The 16961-nt window shown below is 33.1% G+C and overlaps 1 protein-coding gene across 1 annotated transcript; it reads right to left on the bottom strand.

Annotated features, from left to right (window-relative positions):
* Nucleotides 1-605: 605 nt before the first annotated feature.
* On the bottom strand, nucleotides 606-1553 carry LOC119538684 (olfactory receptor 8H1-like). Its single transcript, XM_037841823.1, has one exon. The coding sequence runs from the start codon at nucleotides 1551-1553 to the stop codon at nucleotides 606-608; it is 948 nt and encodes a 315-aa protein (XP_037697751.1).
* Between the last annotated feature and the right edge of the window lie 15408 nt (nucleotides 1554-16961).

Raw genomic sequence — 16961 nt, 5'->3', positions numbered from 1 at the left:
ATTCTGAGGATTGTGTTCAAAATTTATTAGTACTGCACTATATTCTTTCCATTAATCATCTGCTATAATTTTTAAAATAACTCTGTGGATTTAGAATTATTTATCTTGTACAGTTAAGGAAACTAGATATGAACTTTCAGTGACTTACTAAAGTATATACAGTTAAAAAAAAGCTGGCATTTCTGGGATCTAATTTCTAGATTTTCTAGTCCAAAGCAGCACTTTTAAGACCATGCAATATATCTTCTTTACCAAATAAATTAAATGACTTCTGACAGAGCTCTTTATGATAAAATTCTCTGAAATTGGAATATGCATGAAGAGTTCAGTGATAAAATTTCAAGGATAGCATGACATTTTAAATTTTTTTGCTCCTTAGTTGCCATAAAAAAAAAAGGACATATATTTAAACCACAAGATTAAAACCTGTTTCATGGCTTTTATAAATTATGTATATTTCTACAAATATATTCTTAGAAATGTTCCAGATTATGTGTTTTCAAATAGAGGATTCCTCAACAGAAATTCAAATGAATTAAAGGATGCTGCTGTATTTAGGGATAAATACCCAAATAGAAAAGAAAGAAAAATGTTCAACATGCCTGTCATTTCAATTGCCTGGAGCCCTCTCTCATCTGCATGACTCTAATGAGAGCATTTTTCACTTCTTTGTTCCTAAGACTATAAATGAGTGGATTTAGCATGGGGATCACTATAGTATAAAATACAGAAGCCACTTGATCCTTTCCCAAGGAGTAAGACTGCTTTGGTTTTAAATAAGTAAAAACTGTAGTGCCATAAAAGATTGTGACTCCCAGGAGGTGTGAGGCACAAGTAGAGAAGGCTTTGTGCTTTCCTGATATGGAATTAATTTTCAGGATAGTAGACAGAATGGACCCATAGGACACAGAGATTGTGATAAGAGACACCGATACACTTACACTACCAAGAATGAATATGACAATTTCGGTGTCATGAGTGTCAGTGCAGGACAGGGCTAAAATTGGGATTACATCGCAGAAAAAGTGATAAATTACATTGGATTTGCAGAAATGCAAGTTGTTCATGTAAAGAACAATAATTAATGATTCAAAAAAGCCCATCAGGTAGCACCCAGTGATGAGGGTGCAGCAGAGTCTCCTGGACATAACAATAGGGTATTGAAGAGGGCTGCAGATGGCCACATAGCGGTCATAGGCCATTGAAGAGAGAAGAAAAAATTCAGTGCCACAGAAGAATACAAAAAAAGACATCTGGGTGAAGCAGCACGTGAATGAAATATACTTGTGGGAAGTCAGTAAGATCTCCAAAGTTTTCGGTGTGATGACCGTTGAGTAACTGATGTCAAGGAATGACAGGTAACTAAGGAAAAAATACATAGGGATGTGAAGCTGGAGATCCAAGCGAATGATCAGTATCATCCCTGCATTCCCCAGCATGGTAATCAGGTATATCAGGAGAAACAACAAAAAGAGGAGCCACCGGATCTCCTCAGAGTCTGTCAATCCCATTAGGATGAAGTCAGGCACATTTGTATTATTCCTACTTCCCATAACATTCAGGCACATTTGTATTATTCCTACTTCCCATAACATTCAACCTTGGTAAACTGTTGAGAAATCAAATATGATAATTAGCATGAAAGACCTCAAAACTGTTTTTGTTTATAGAAATGATTTGACATTAAAAAAATCAGTTTAGTGATTTTAGAAATTCATAATAAAGAGTAGATCATAAAATATTACTTAATCTTAGTTTGACTGCCAAAGATAAAGTACTAATCAGCATTCAGATATTATGTAATAAAAACATATATATATATATATATATATAATATATATATATTTATTGCATAATTGGAATGAACATGACACTGTTATAAATACATCCCTTCATCAACACATTTATCCACATGAAAATATTATAGCGTATTTATCACTATTGCACACATTTATTAAATGAGGAAAAGGGCACAGAGTTAAGTAATTTACACAGATTCACAACTATTAAGTATTGTTGCCTTTGTGAGTCTAAGAAGAATGGGTGAGTGTGGAGATGACGCTCATAACACTATATTATTACCTCTGTTTAGTTTCAGTAAAAAATGCTACTTATGTAATAAACACTGACAGAGTCTTCTAATGCAACATTTACTGTGATTTTGTATCCAATATTAATCAATGCAAATGACAGGTCAGAAATCAAAACCTTAGGTGTTTTAATATTGTAGATCACACATTATTAATTTTCCATAGGCTTGTTCTTTAAGAGTGCAATTTAATCAAATTTTTACCAAAAATTATATTTTCAACATGTGTACATTGCTTGATGACTTTGATTCCATCAATTCTCTATCTCCAATTACAAATCCTGGCATTATTTACATACAATCACATGATAAACTTAAATGCTCTCACTTTGAGATTAATACTTACCAGGAGCCAAAGTGGGTGAAAAACTTCTAGCATTATCTGTCTAGAAATTTGTGAAACTCAATTGTTTCTCAAAAATAAAATATGTGAACCATTAAAAAATCCTGCAATATTTGTGATGTAATATTTATTTTCTTAGCATTAACTTACATTTAAGTTTTGTGCATGTATTTTTTGAGGTAAAATAAGTCAACCTAATAATTTTATTCAGGTCCAAGTCAAATAGAAAGTTCACCTGGAAATTGTTTCATAAGTATACCAGGGAGCTACTGTGAGCACAAGCAGAAGAGAATGTTTCACCCTGATCATGCTACATCATCTCTTATATTAAGAATTGTTGATATTGCAACTTTTGGTCATCTCTGGGACCAATTTCCAAAAAAGATTCCTTGGCATGATGCCAAGGATAAATGTTCAAGGACTAATACATCCGTGTTAGGTTTGAAATAGAAAGTTGCCCTCCTGTTAGAAACCACATAATATTGAGCAGTGTGTTTGGTATTTTTTGTGATGCTCTAATTTATGTCTGCATAAAAGAGGAAGTATTTCTAGAGAAATAGTTAATTAGTATCTGGCTCAAAGACTAGATCATTCACCACAAAGGATGAAATAGCACATTTATCACAGGGCAACATTTTTATATTTAAAATTATGACCCCATTATAGGATTAAATGTTCATTACACAATAATTTTTTACAACTAAATTCAAAAAAGAAACTGAAAATTGTTCACAAATGTTAGTATCTTCAGATGTAGTTTCTGTTATATTCCTTCCCACATATAAAGCTTATTAATATGTGAACTTATGTGTTTATGTAAGTTCATCATGCTGAATTTTCAGTAATATCCTGATTTTATTATGAAATATTTATAATTAACTTTGACCTATCTTTTAACAGACTCTTATTAAACACATAATTTCAGGTATTTTGCATTGAATGGTACAGCATAAATACCTTCTTTTTAGGGCCTTGCACCATGGGATGAATGGGCATTTTTGAAGCATCACAAGGAAAACAAGGTGGAATTTTTCCAATCAGGTATGGGAATGGCAAATACTTCGTCAGCAAAGCAGATGTACTGTTATATTCAGCCACACCAACGTTTGTGCAACTTGTATTATTATTATTTAGTGTATTCCCTTTTATCATATTAAAATAAATATGTGAGATGAAATTAAAAATTAGGGCTGAGATGAGTAAAATTTTTATAATTATGTGAATGGCCCAAACCGTACTTCCTTTATACACAGCCAGGTGAAATTCATTCCTGTGAATCTTTCATTAATTAAAAGTAAAGAAATCAATTTCCATGTAGACATAGAAGCAACTCCTACAAGAAAAACTGTTTGCACTGCAGACTTTCAGGAGATGCTTTCATGGCATGGATCAAGGAATTATAAAAAATATATATATTTGCTGAAAATTGCATGTACAATTCCTCAATCAAAAATGCAATGATACTAAGAAAAGCTTATTTGGGGGTTAAAAAACCCTTGTTCCTTTATTTCACAATTGGTGAACCTGGGATTTAAGATTTTCTATGTCAATGCCATCCCAAGTATCTGCTTAATTCTTGAAAAATCACCATGAGGTAGGTTTTTCTTCTCATTATTGAAATTGATTTTTATAGTCATTAAGTCTGCTTTCAAGTAATATTAATAGTAAAGGAAAGAATAATTCACAGAACTTTTCATGACTAATCCTTTTTCTGAATCATTATTGTTAGGAATCCAATATCTCATCTCTAATAGTAAAATAATTTTGGCAAAAGATCAGGAGTAAGAAACAGAAAGGAAACAATTTATTTATCCTACATTCTTACAAAATTAGAATTTATCACTGACAATTATTCATTGAATTCTTTGCAAGTGGTTAAAATGAAAAATTTGAGGATATACATGTTACAGAATAAAAATTTAAAAACACCACAGAAATGCCTACTCGACAGTGTACCCTAATGTAATCTATGGATGACAGTTAAGACAGTTTATTTATAATAATATTTTTCAACAATTGTAACAGATACATCGAGCTGATGCAATTTATTATGAATAGGGAAAACTTTGTGAAGGATTATAGGGATCTCTACTTTCTGCATGATTCTTTATGTAAATCTACAATTGTTTCTAATAAAAAAGAAGCAAATATAGTTATAACTTCATAAAAAAATCAAGAACCTTAAAAATTTCTAACTTCATTTGCTCCTTGTCATTTCGGGCTTTGATTCCTTATACTTTACTTTTACATGTATTATAATCCTGAAAATAAAATGCTATTATTTTTGGTGTACATAGTTTTCTTTTACAAAAATTTTACACATTTCTCATGCTTTGCACTCTTCACTTCTTTTTTGTAGATACAATTTTCCCTCTGATATCATTTTCTTTAAGCTGGAGAACTTCTTGTTAGCTTTTTTTGCACCACAGGACTTGTGGCAGGAAAGGTTCTGAACTTTCCATTATCTTAAATGTCTCCACATCACACTTGAGTTTCACAAATATTTCCACTAGGTACAGAATTATTTTTCTTTTTACTTTCCTATACTTTGTACAATTTAATTTTCTTCTAGTATTATTGTTTCTTAGGGGAAGCCAGCCCTAATTAATTTGTTCCCTGCTCCCCACTCCCCCAAAAGTTCCCCTGTCCATCCTCAATATCAACAAGTTATGTCTTCTTCCTTCCCCACCCTAGCTGCTTTGAAGGGTTTCTTTGTATCTTCCATTTCCTATAACCTGCTAATGATGTGATTCTGTGTGTGTGTGTGTGTGTGTGTGTGTGTGTGTGTGTGTAGGATTTATCTTTTGTTGGATGTTCAGAATATCCTAGATCTGTAAGTTAATAGTTTTCTCCAAATTTTGTAAAATTTCAGCCACTTTCTTCAATTTGTTTTTAATTTGCTTATGCTCTGTTCTTGGTTATGTAAATGGTTTTCCTGTTGTTGTTTTTCCCTTGGCTTCTCAGTTTTAAAAAAAATTGTTGATCTGGGTTTCTGGGTTCAAGTTTACTGATGCTGTCTTCAACAGCATCCAATCTATTGTTGAGTCCTTCTGGCAAACTTATTCTTACCATATATTTAACTTTCAATTTCTGTAATTTCTATGTTGTTCATTTTTATTTTACTATTCATTTTCTCTGCTGTGACTTCTCATATATTTCCTCATTGGATCATCTTTTTCTTAATTAATTAAGCATATGGTTAAAACTGTTTTGTAGTCCTTTGCTTATAATTCAAACTTTGGGTTCATGTTGTAATCTGTTTCAATTAACTTTTTCTTCATTAATATGTTTCACTTTTTCTTGATTTGGTTTAAGGTTGGTAATTTTTAAATAATATACTGTACTTGGTGAATGATACATTGTAGCAAGTCTGGATTATGTGTTTTTGGATAATAGATATTGAGGTTTCTTTCTGGGTGAAAATAAATTACTAACAATGACTTTTGAAACTCTAATCCTTTATATAATTATTTGTTATGGATGATCTACTTCATTTTGTACTTAGTGTTAGGGTATGGCATTTACTAAAGGTATTGTCCTTACTTCAAATGTGCATTGTTTTTTGTGTTTTCTTTTGTTTTGTCTTGACTTCATGCCCAAGTTAATCAAAGGTATTCATCTTACTGGCTGAGATAAACATCCAGCCTCTCCCAGCCCTTTGTGAACTCTGGTCTTAGCCTGGTAGCAGCCTCACTTGGCCTATTGCTTCTCCATCTTCAGCTAAGGACCTACAGAGAATCCCAGTACTGATATTTGGGAATCTCCTTTCGATACCTGTATTCTTTGTTCCAACTTCTTCAATGGTGGAAACTCCAATCTCGGCTTCTTCAGCTATGCAAAACCTTTATATTCTGCTTATACTCTGTAACTGCCAAGTCTGCAAGCAGTAGAGAAAAGCAGGGTAAATGTGAATCCCTTCTCATAGATTTTCATTATCACAGAGAAAACTTATGTTATGTCTTTCCCAAAGCCTGAAAACAATTTTGCATTTTGTTTAGGTTTAGATTTGTATAAGAGGCAGGGTTATTCTTGTACCACTTACACTGCCATGGCAGAAACCAAATATGACCACAGATTTTAAATCTCTTCTGACTTAAATGATGATATGGTTTCTAACACAATGCCATTATTTTTTATTCATTTTTATTAAGATATATTTACATACCATATGATCATCCAAAGAGTACAATTAAGAGTACCATCAAATAGTTGCACATTCATCACCCCAATCTATTTTTGAACATTTTCCTTGTACCAGAAAAAGTGAAAAAAAAAGGAATAAAAAATAAAAGTAAAGAACACCCAAAACCCCCCAGCCTATTTTTCATTCAGTTTTTTAGTCCCCTTTTTTCTACTCATCCATCCATACACTAAATAAAGGGAGAGTGATCCAAAGGCTTTCACTATCATGTTGTCAGCTCTTGTAATGTATATTGCTACACAATCATCTTCAAGACTCAAGGCTACTGTGTGGCAGTTTGACAGTTTCAGGTATTTTCTTCTAGCTATTCCAATGCATTAAAACCTAAAAAGGGTTTTCCATATACTGCATAAAAATGCGCACCAAAGTGACCTCTCAACTCCAATTGCAAACTCTCAGCCACTGAAATTTTATTTTGTTTCATTTCACATCCCCCTTTTGGCCAAGAAAATGTTCTCAGTTCCACGATGTTGGGTCCAGATTCATCCCCTGGAGTCATATCCCACATTGCCAGGGAGATTGACAATGCTGTGAGTCAGATCCCACATAGGGGAGAGGGCAGTGAGTTCACCTGCCAAGGTGGCTTAGCTAGAGAGAGAGGCCACATCTGAGCAACAAAGAGGCACTCAGAGGGAGACTATTAGGCACAATTATAAGCAGAGTTAGCCTCTCCTTTGCAGTGATGAGCTTCATAAGGGCAAGTTCCCAGTAGAGGGCTCAGCACATCAAACTACCAGTCCTCAATGTTTGTGAGAACATCAGCAACAATCCAGGTGTCCAGGAACCCCAACACCTTGCATTTTCCCCGAGCTCCTCAGGAAAGCCCTGCATATGTATTTTTATTCTCTGTCAAATTGCTTTGGGATGTGTTGCTCTTTCACACTAACTTATGCAAAGCTACCAAGTCTTACTTCCTTTTAAAAGTTATATGTAATTATGGTATTTGAACAAACTGTGTGAAGTAAACTGGGAAATATAGAGTTTGCACCAACTAAATATGTCTTCCCTTGGTCTCACATGGAATTTGAAGTTCTAAAACACAGTCACTATTGTCCTTTACCCTTTGGACTGATTTGCCCTAGTCCTAACCACATCTGCTTCATTCATGTCCTTAGTTGAAGTCTGGATTCTTTTTCCACTTTTTTAACAGTTGCAATATGTGCCATTACTGACATTCATAACTGCTGATTTCTAGCTCTGAGTTTCAGGTGTCACACAAACACCCAAAATTCCAGGGATCAATCAGGTTATACACAAAGGGAGCAGCATCTTGGAATCTGGAGATAGCCATTACAATTCAGGAATAGATGTGACTGCTGTAAGAGCTTACAATCTAGGGACCATTACAATCAGTGTTCTCCTGATAAGCTGTGCTATAAGGTTCAATTCTGAGTTTATACATTGTAGTTAGTCCATGCTGGTGAGGCATTATAGTGTTTGCTTTTGTTTCTGCTGTAGTTCACTGAAAATACTGTCTACTGTTCCATTCACCTCATTGTATGTCTCACAGCTTCACCCCTGCTGGCAGTAGCTAAATATTTCATTGTATGCACACACCATAGTTCACCATTCTGTTCCTCAGTCAATGTACCCTTAGGACACCTCCACCCATTGCAAATCACATTTGCCTTCATTACATTTATTACTAAATACTTGATTCTTTTGGTTTCTATTGTAAATTGATCTTTTTTAATTTCTTCCTATTGTTGCACATTAGTTGTGTATAAGAACACTAAAGATTTTTGCATGTTGATCTTGTAGCCTACCAATTTGCTCTATTCATTGATTAGTTCTAAGAGCTTTGCTGTAGATTTTTCTGGATTTTCTACAAATAGAATCATGTCATCTGCAAACAGTGAAAGTTTTACTTCTTCTTGTCTGATTCAGGTGGCTTTTATTTATTTTTCTTGCCTAATTGCTCTAGCTAGAACCTCCAGCACAATGATGAATAACAGCAGTGACAGTGGGCATCCCTGCCTTGTTCCTGATCTTAAGAGGGAAAGCTTTCAGTCACTCCCCATTGAGTATGACAATAGCTGTGGGCTTTTCATATATTGCCTTTATCACATTGAGAAAATTCCTTTCTATTGCTATTCTTTGAAGTGTTTACATCAAGAAATAATGTTGAATTTTGTCAACTGCCTTTTCTGCATTGATCAAGATGATCTTGTGGTTCTTCTGTTCTGATTTATTGATGTGGTGTATTACATTAATTGATTTTCTTGTGTTGACCCAGCCTTGCATACCTGGAATAAATCCTACTTGGTCATAGTATATAATTCTTTTAATGTGCTGCTGGATTCAATTTGTAATTATTTTGTTGAGGATTTTTGCATATATATTCATTAAAGGGATTGGTCTATAATTTTCTTTTTTTTTTTTTTTTTTGTAGTATCTTTGTCTGATTTTGGTACTAGGGTGATGTTGGCTTCATAGAATGAGTTGGGTAGCTTTCCCTCCTCTTCAACGTTTTGGAAGAGTTTGAGCAGGATTGGTATTAATTCTTTCTTGAGTGCTTGGTAGAATTCAGATATGGAACCATCTGGTCCTGGGGTTTTTGTTTTGGGGAGCTTTTTGATGATTGACTCAATCCCTTTACTGTTGATTGGTTTGTTGGGGTCATCTATTTCTTCTTGGGTCAATGATGGTTGTTTATGCTTTTCTAGGAAGTTGTCCATTTCATGTAAGGTGTCTAGTTTATTAGCATATAGTTGCTCATAGTTTCTTCCAATTATATCCTTTATTTGTGCAGGGTCAGTAGTTATGTTTCCTTTCCCACTTTTTTTTTTTTTTTTTTTTCTGTTAGCATAGCTAGGTGTCCATCAATTTTGTTGATTTTCTTGAAGAGCCAACTTCTGGTTTTGTTGATTATCTCTTGTTTTCCTCTTCTCAGTTTCATTTATTTCTGCTCTAATTTTGTTATTTCTTTCCTTCTGTTTGCCTTGGGGTTAGTTTTCTCTTCTATCTGTAGTTCCTCCAGGTGGACAGTTAATTATACAAATTTAGGCTTTTCTGGGCTATAAATTTCCCTCTCAGCACCACCTTTGCTGCAGCCCATAAGTTTTGATATGTTTTGTTTTCATTGTCATTTGTCTCAGGTATTCACTAATTTCTCTTGTAATTTCTTCCTTTACCCACTGGTTTTCTATAAGTGTGTTGTTCAGTCTCCATGTATATGTGAATTTTACAGTCTTCTGCCTGTTATTTATTTTGAACTTCATTCCATTTAGATCTGAGAAAGTTTTTTATAATATCAATATTTTTAAATTTGTTGAGACTTGCTTTGTGAACCACCATGTGGTTTATCCTAGAGAATGTTCCATGAGTACTTGAGAAAAATGTGTACCCTGCTGTTGTGGGGTATAATGTTCTATAAATGTCTGTCAAGTCTAGTTCATTTATTGTACAATTTTAAATATTTCCATTTCCTTATTGATCCTCTGTCTAGTTGATCTATCCATTGATGAGAGCAGTGTATTAAAATCTCCAACCACTTTTTGTAGAGATACCTACTTCTCCTCTCAGTGTTGTCAGTGCTCGCCTCATGAATTTTGCGGCACTCTGGCTTGGTGCATGAATATTCATGATTGTTATGTTTTCTTGATGTATCAACCATTTTATTCATATATAGTGTCCTTATTTGTCTCTTATAATTGTTTTACTTTTGAAGTTTAATTTGTCTGATATCAATATAACTACTACTGCATTTTTTGGGTTGCTGCTTGAATGAAATATCTTTTTCCAACCTTTCACTTTTAGCCTATTTTTGTCCTGTGTCTAAAGTGACTTCCTTGTAGACAGCATATAGATGGGTCCTGTTATTTAATTCTGCCAGTCTGTGTCTTCTTATTAGGAAGTTTAATCCATTAACATTTACTGTTATTACTGTAAGGACAGTACTTTTTCTACCACTTTGTCTTTTGGATTTTATATGTGATATGTTATTTTTTCCTCTCTCTCTTTTTACCCTTCCTGATAATCTTCATTTCCACACTCTTCTCTAAACCTCTCTCTCTTTTCTTATCAGCCTGTAGCTGATATTTCATATTAATGAAATGGCCATGATTTCTTATTGACAGAAATATATCACAGATAACAACACAAGGACATTGCAGGTAAAATGAGTATTTGAATAGAGGAAGGCTTTATATTATCATTAAATCAAAATGTGAAAAACAATGTCAATGGTTAAACATGCTGCAAAGCCCAAATCAGGCAAGTCATTGGTAACTATTTCAAGAAAGAAAACTGATTTTAAAAAATACATTTGATGTTTTTGGTTGTAAACCATGTACATCTCCCTCCAGGATACTTTCTGCTGCTCTGTTCACCACCATTCCTGAATGACTCATGGAAAAACATCACTTCCAGAAAAGAGCACAAATTTGTTCCTTAATAAGGGCTGCTCTGTTAGACAAGTTGACATGTGAATCTAACTTATCCCAATTTGTAGTCATCTGGAAATGTTTAACAATTACATAATTTTCACACCTGCTGCTTCTTTAAGTTGAATACAGTCTTGTGATGTGAATATGGTCACTAACATGTATATTTACAACCATTAAGTAAAGGCATTTTATGCATATTGTAGCAAATATAGCTCTAGTACTCATATTCAGATTTGTACTTTCCACAATAACATTTTGGATTTAAAAATTGTAATATTCATTTGCATTTGTAAATTTTAAGATAATATAAAATTTTTCATGGAACAATCCTCTTCATGTATGTAAGACCAATTTACAGCTACTATTGGACCATGATATGATACTGTCTACATTTTATACCATTGCAATTCCCATACTGAGTCTTATCATCTACACTTTGAAGAAAAAAGATGCTAAAGAGGCAATGGAAATTTGTTTAAATAAAATTGGTTTATAAATAAAGCACAATTTTAGCATTGAGTAAAACTTAAAGAATGCTAGATATCAAACCATGTGTATATGGTGAGACACTAGGGAAGAAAATGCTTATTTTAGAATATTTTCAAAGAAAGCATTAACTGGCCCTTTAATGCAATGTTTTACATATATAGATAAAGTGTGTCATCAATGTATCTATTTTTCTATTCAAACAGATCCATATTAAATGTTCATTGATTAACTTATACTGATATTTTTAGTCTTTATGTAATTTGACTTTCACTTAATATAATTGTAAAAGCTATCCTCAGGAGATGACCTCTTCATATAACCTCACAAGGTTTATCGTAAATCCTCAGCACCCATTCTGGAATGTTAATGAAGTTAATTTCCCATTCTGGATCCCAGTGAAAGGCTCACTTCTGTCACCTCCCTTGCTTCATGTGCCCTTACACTCTCAGATCCATCCTGGCCTCTGGATATGCATTTTGCATTCTTTGGTTCAACACAATAAATAGTTATCCCAGTATTTCCTTCCAACTTCCCAATTATAGAAATTTATTTGATCCATTCTGAAGCTCCCAAAGGTGTATTGAGGTGACATGGAACTATTTACTGAGTATATAATTAATTATTGAGTATATAATTAAGACACAAGGAAAACAAAACACACTTCAAAGAATAATTTACAACTGGCTACTATACACAGTTGGAACAAGATCTGAAAATCTAGGTAAACTACCTTTGGGAGTTCCCCTGATGTAGATTCCTGCCCATTTCCTAGCTTAGATTACTGCCCATTTCCTAGCTCTCCCTTTATCCACTATCTTTAAGAAAAGGACTTCCATTTGTCATCATTCATCAAAATTTACATCTAATGAGCAAAGCCCTGAAATATGATCCCCCATTACCTCAACATTCCCCTCTTCTGCCTTAGTTTTTCTGCCTTGTTTATTTTCTGTTCCTAGATTTGTTTAGTTGAAAGGATATTTGGAATGGATATTTACTTTTCCTTCAAATAAATTCCTTCTTTTCCCAGCCAGAATGATTGCCCAGTGAGAATACCATAACAATCACATGAAAACAAGTCAATTAAATAGTTAATTATTAAGTCTGAATTTGAGATAAAGTTCATAATTTCCAGGACATCAGTTTCCAATCAGTTATGTAAAAAGAACTCATATATTGAAACAAACATATATTTGATAGCAGATTGTGTTTTAAATCTATATTCAAAGTTCATCTTGGAAAAAAAAGTAATTTTAGAGGCAAAACACTGGGTACAGTGTGGATATATAGCATGTTTTCTTATGAGGAAATGAAGCTATTTAAAATCACAGCACCTTAAAATTTACTTTCTTTATTATGATCTATTGGAGTGATTGTTCTGGAATAAAGGAATAAACTATTTCAAAAGTGTTCCTAAATATCCATCTCTTTCAATAATTAAACTTTTTGCAAAATCCAGGATCATTTTGTGGCTTTTCCCATTCAAATCAGGTTTTCAAAATAATAAGGCTAAGTTTTAGTCATGGTTATACCCTGGTTTATCAGTTTAGTTTCTCCTTCAAATTAACAAAAATACTTTTCTATGGGAAAGAAAGAGATTAGCACTAGGACAATGAAACACTCAATTACACCTATCAATTTCTGACCAATAATTCAATCTACAATTTAGACAAATTGCTATCAAATCAGTCTGCATGACAATTGCCCTATGTTTTTTTTCTCCTAGTGAAGTAGAGCCTAAATAGTGAGAATATACAATTTCTTTGATTTTAATTCATTAAGTCAATATGAAAATGTTATATTAAATTCTCAAGTTAATAACTTTTCACACTTCTTATCTCAGTTCACTTATCATTCCAAAAGAAAGGATTCTTTGACTTCCATTGCTTACTTTGGACCTCTCTTTTATATCACTTAACACAGATATCATTTAATATTTATTGAAAGTAGCTAAATCTACCCATGCAATGATACTGCAACTTGCTGAAAGGCAGGATTTTGTCTATTCACATATTTGTATTGCAAAGCCATAATGAACTTCAAAGAGCATTAGTTTATTCAGAACATACACACATACATACACACACATATTTATTTTAAAGAATGTTGAGTAAAGAAATGACTAATAGTTAATAGCAACATTTAGAACTTTTATGAAGCCTATTACTAGATAATATACAAATGCTTTGCATATATTCACTCATGTATCCTCATAACAACTCCAAGAAGGGGGTATATTCTTACCTGTCATCACAGATAACACATGAAGACAAAATCATATAAACTTTAAGTAGTTTCCTGAAAACCACATAGCTCATATAAATGATACCAATATTCAAAACCAGGTTTCCTGAAGAGAGAACCCACTTTAAAGCACTTTTATTCATAGAATGAAAGAACAAAATGATCTTTTCCCTTTATCTACTGATATATTAGGCCTCCTGACCATACCTTATGAAGTAATGAAGTTCTTCATAAAATAATTGGTAGAATTAAGAGAGAAAGGCAATAGGGGAGAATTGGTTTGTCTGGATTTGGCGAATCTTTCACAGAATTGATACATGTAGAATTTGCAGGGTTTTATTCAGGGTGATCAATAATACAAAGATGATAAAAATAGAAGTAGAAGTAGACATAGAAAAAGATGGAGGAAGGGGAGGAAGAAGGACAGAAGAAGAAGGAGAGGAAGAAATGAGGAGAATGAAAAGAGGAATAGGGTGAAGAAGAAGAATATTTTGAAAAGCAAAGGTGAGATCAATTATACCTATAATGATTCTGATGTTCCATTACATTTTCAAGGTACAGAAATAAAACCCTTGATAGATATTATACAGGAAACTGTGGCAATATCCAGAAAGGAAATATTGGATGTGACTGCATTGGATGAAATTGAAAAGGGAATATAGAATTTCCACTTCTACTTTAGATGTAAATATCTGTAAAAAATATTTGTCTGAGTCTAACAATTTTTAAAAAGCTAGATAATCTAAAGAATCATAAGTTTTCTTAAGTCCACAGTATATTCCATTTTCAAATATCCTAGTAATTTGAATTTCAAGCACAGAAAAGACTCTCAAAGAGGACACATGACAAATGAACTGTTTCAACTTTGTCAAAGGGTGTAAAAAAAAGGTGGCTATAGTACAAACAGGAACAAAAGAAAATCAGCCATATTATAAAGAATTGATACAGCCAGGTGTGGACTGTATAATAAGTTGAGAAAAGAAGATAAACCTAGATTCAAGAAATTTGGCTTTGCATTCAATGCCTTCTTTGCAAGTCTCTACCAAGTGTTTATGTGAAAGTTTGGTGGCAGGCAAGATAACTATGCAACTCACAAAATACCAACCATCTTCCTATCTTACCAAATGGGGAACTGCTGTTTCTTTGCCAACTATAACATTATTCTTACTTTAGTCTGCCCTAACGATGGATAAGATTTATTGAGATACCTAATCATAGAATTGTTCCTGCTTTCTGAGAGGATCCAATCTATAATACACTTTTGCTTCCTTATAATTCCCTGTAATCATTCAAACAAAGCCTAAATCCTATTGTAGGTTCTTTCTAACACCCTCTTACTTAGAAACTACACACTTCCTCATGGCAGGAGTTCCTTCTCAACCCAGTGGGTAATGAAGCCAAATTGATGAACCACAGGTGCTCCTAGTAGTCTCTGACTAAAAAGCATTGACAATTATTATATTACAATATCTAAACAAGAGGAAAAACAACATGCGCAGATGAATGGTGAATTTTATCAGAGAGACAGATACCATAAGATAGTGTCCAATGAAAGGCTAGAAACAAAACTTTTAAAAGCACACAAAGACAAACACAATATCAGAAACAAAGAATTCCTTCTACAAGTTTCATCAGTAGAGTCAGTACAACTGAGAAATGAATAAGTGAACTTGAAGATAAGTCAATAGGAATTATCCAAACAGAAAGAAATTTAAACAAAAGCAGAGTGGGAAAATTATCCAAGAGCAGTGGAATAATATCAAACATTTTAATATATATGGATTTAGGGTTCAACAGAAATAATAGAGATGTGATGAACCAGAAGAAATATTTAAGGAGATAATGGCCAGGACTTTTCCAAAAATAAGGAAAGACATCATATCATAGGGCAACAAATGTCAAGGAACTTACAGGAAAGTTAAATACAAAAAGCAGATCAACTGACCGTAAAACACATCTGGATTCTTCAGACTCACCGCTGAAGAACAATGATAAGTATACATTTGATAACATTGTCAGAGGATAATACATATCACATATAAAAGAAGAAACATAGCTATTATAAGAGAATAGCCATTGATAATGATAAAAGCCAGAAGATAATGGAGAGATATATTTAAGGAAAATATCTGAAGTATATCTGAAAGATAAAAACACACTCCAGAATTCAATACTCACTGAAAACAAATTTCAATTATAAGAATAACACAAATGCTTTTTGAAAAATTGACACATGCACAACACACACACACACACACACACACTTTTTTTCCAGAAGACTTGTGCTTTAAAAATTATCCTGCTGGAAATACGATAAGTATATGATAAGTATCCTGCCAGGAATATGATAAGTAGAGTTGGGTCTAAACATGGACATAAAATGATGCTAAAAATGTAAAATTGAAGATAAATATATTAAACACTTTATGTGTAAAATTTTAATGGTTTTAAAAGTAAATGCCTAAAACAAAGCTAGGTTGATGAACTGTTGGGTTAAGCCACATTTAGAACAAAAATTTATGAAAAAAATAACAACATGCTAAAGAAGAATCGAATCTCTACTTTTTACAATTCTAATGTTTTAAATGATGTAGTATATTATTTTAGGTAGATCAGTATAAATAGAAAATGCATATAGTAAACCCTAGGGCAACCACTACAAAGAGAGGAAACAAATATTACAAACATAAGGGATTAAAGTAGGGATTTCACTATAGTAAGAAAATGTTTCAAATAACTGTTAGTTGTTAAATTTGACAATTTAGAAAAACTGTACAGTCCTTAAGGGATCACATGAGAAGAAATGTGTCTAATTCTATGTCTATTAATGAACTAAAAACCTTCCAAATGACAAAAATTCTGAAACTGTTCTCCAAACATGAAAATCTCACCTTTCCCTCATAATGGAATGTGGACAGTGCAATGTCTTTTCACCCATGCAGAAGTGGTAATCATCTTGGGAGATAGCAGAGTGACAATATAAAAGAAACCTCAAGGAAAAGAGCCAGAAAGCTAGAGTCTGAACTGTTACACCCATGGATGATATTTTCTCTTCTGTTGAGCCACCCTTCCTTACACCAGCCAGCCTGCACCTGACTAATACAGTATCTCTTTCCAACACATTCACATTAACTAATAAATTACTCTTTCCTTTACAATGTTCTTTCTTTCTGTAAATGAGTATACATGAATGTTTGAAAACATTTAGTA

This window comes from Choloepus didactylus, chromosome 6 (genome assembly GCF_015220235.1).
Source record: "Choloepus didactylus isolate mChoDid1 chromosome 6, mChoDid1.pri, whole genome shotgun sequence".
NCBI lineage: Eukaryota > Metazoa > Chordata > Mammalia > Pilosa > Megalonychidae > Choloepus > Choloepus didactylus.
This window is presented reverse-complemented; position numbering and strand designations above follow the sequence as displayed.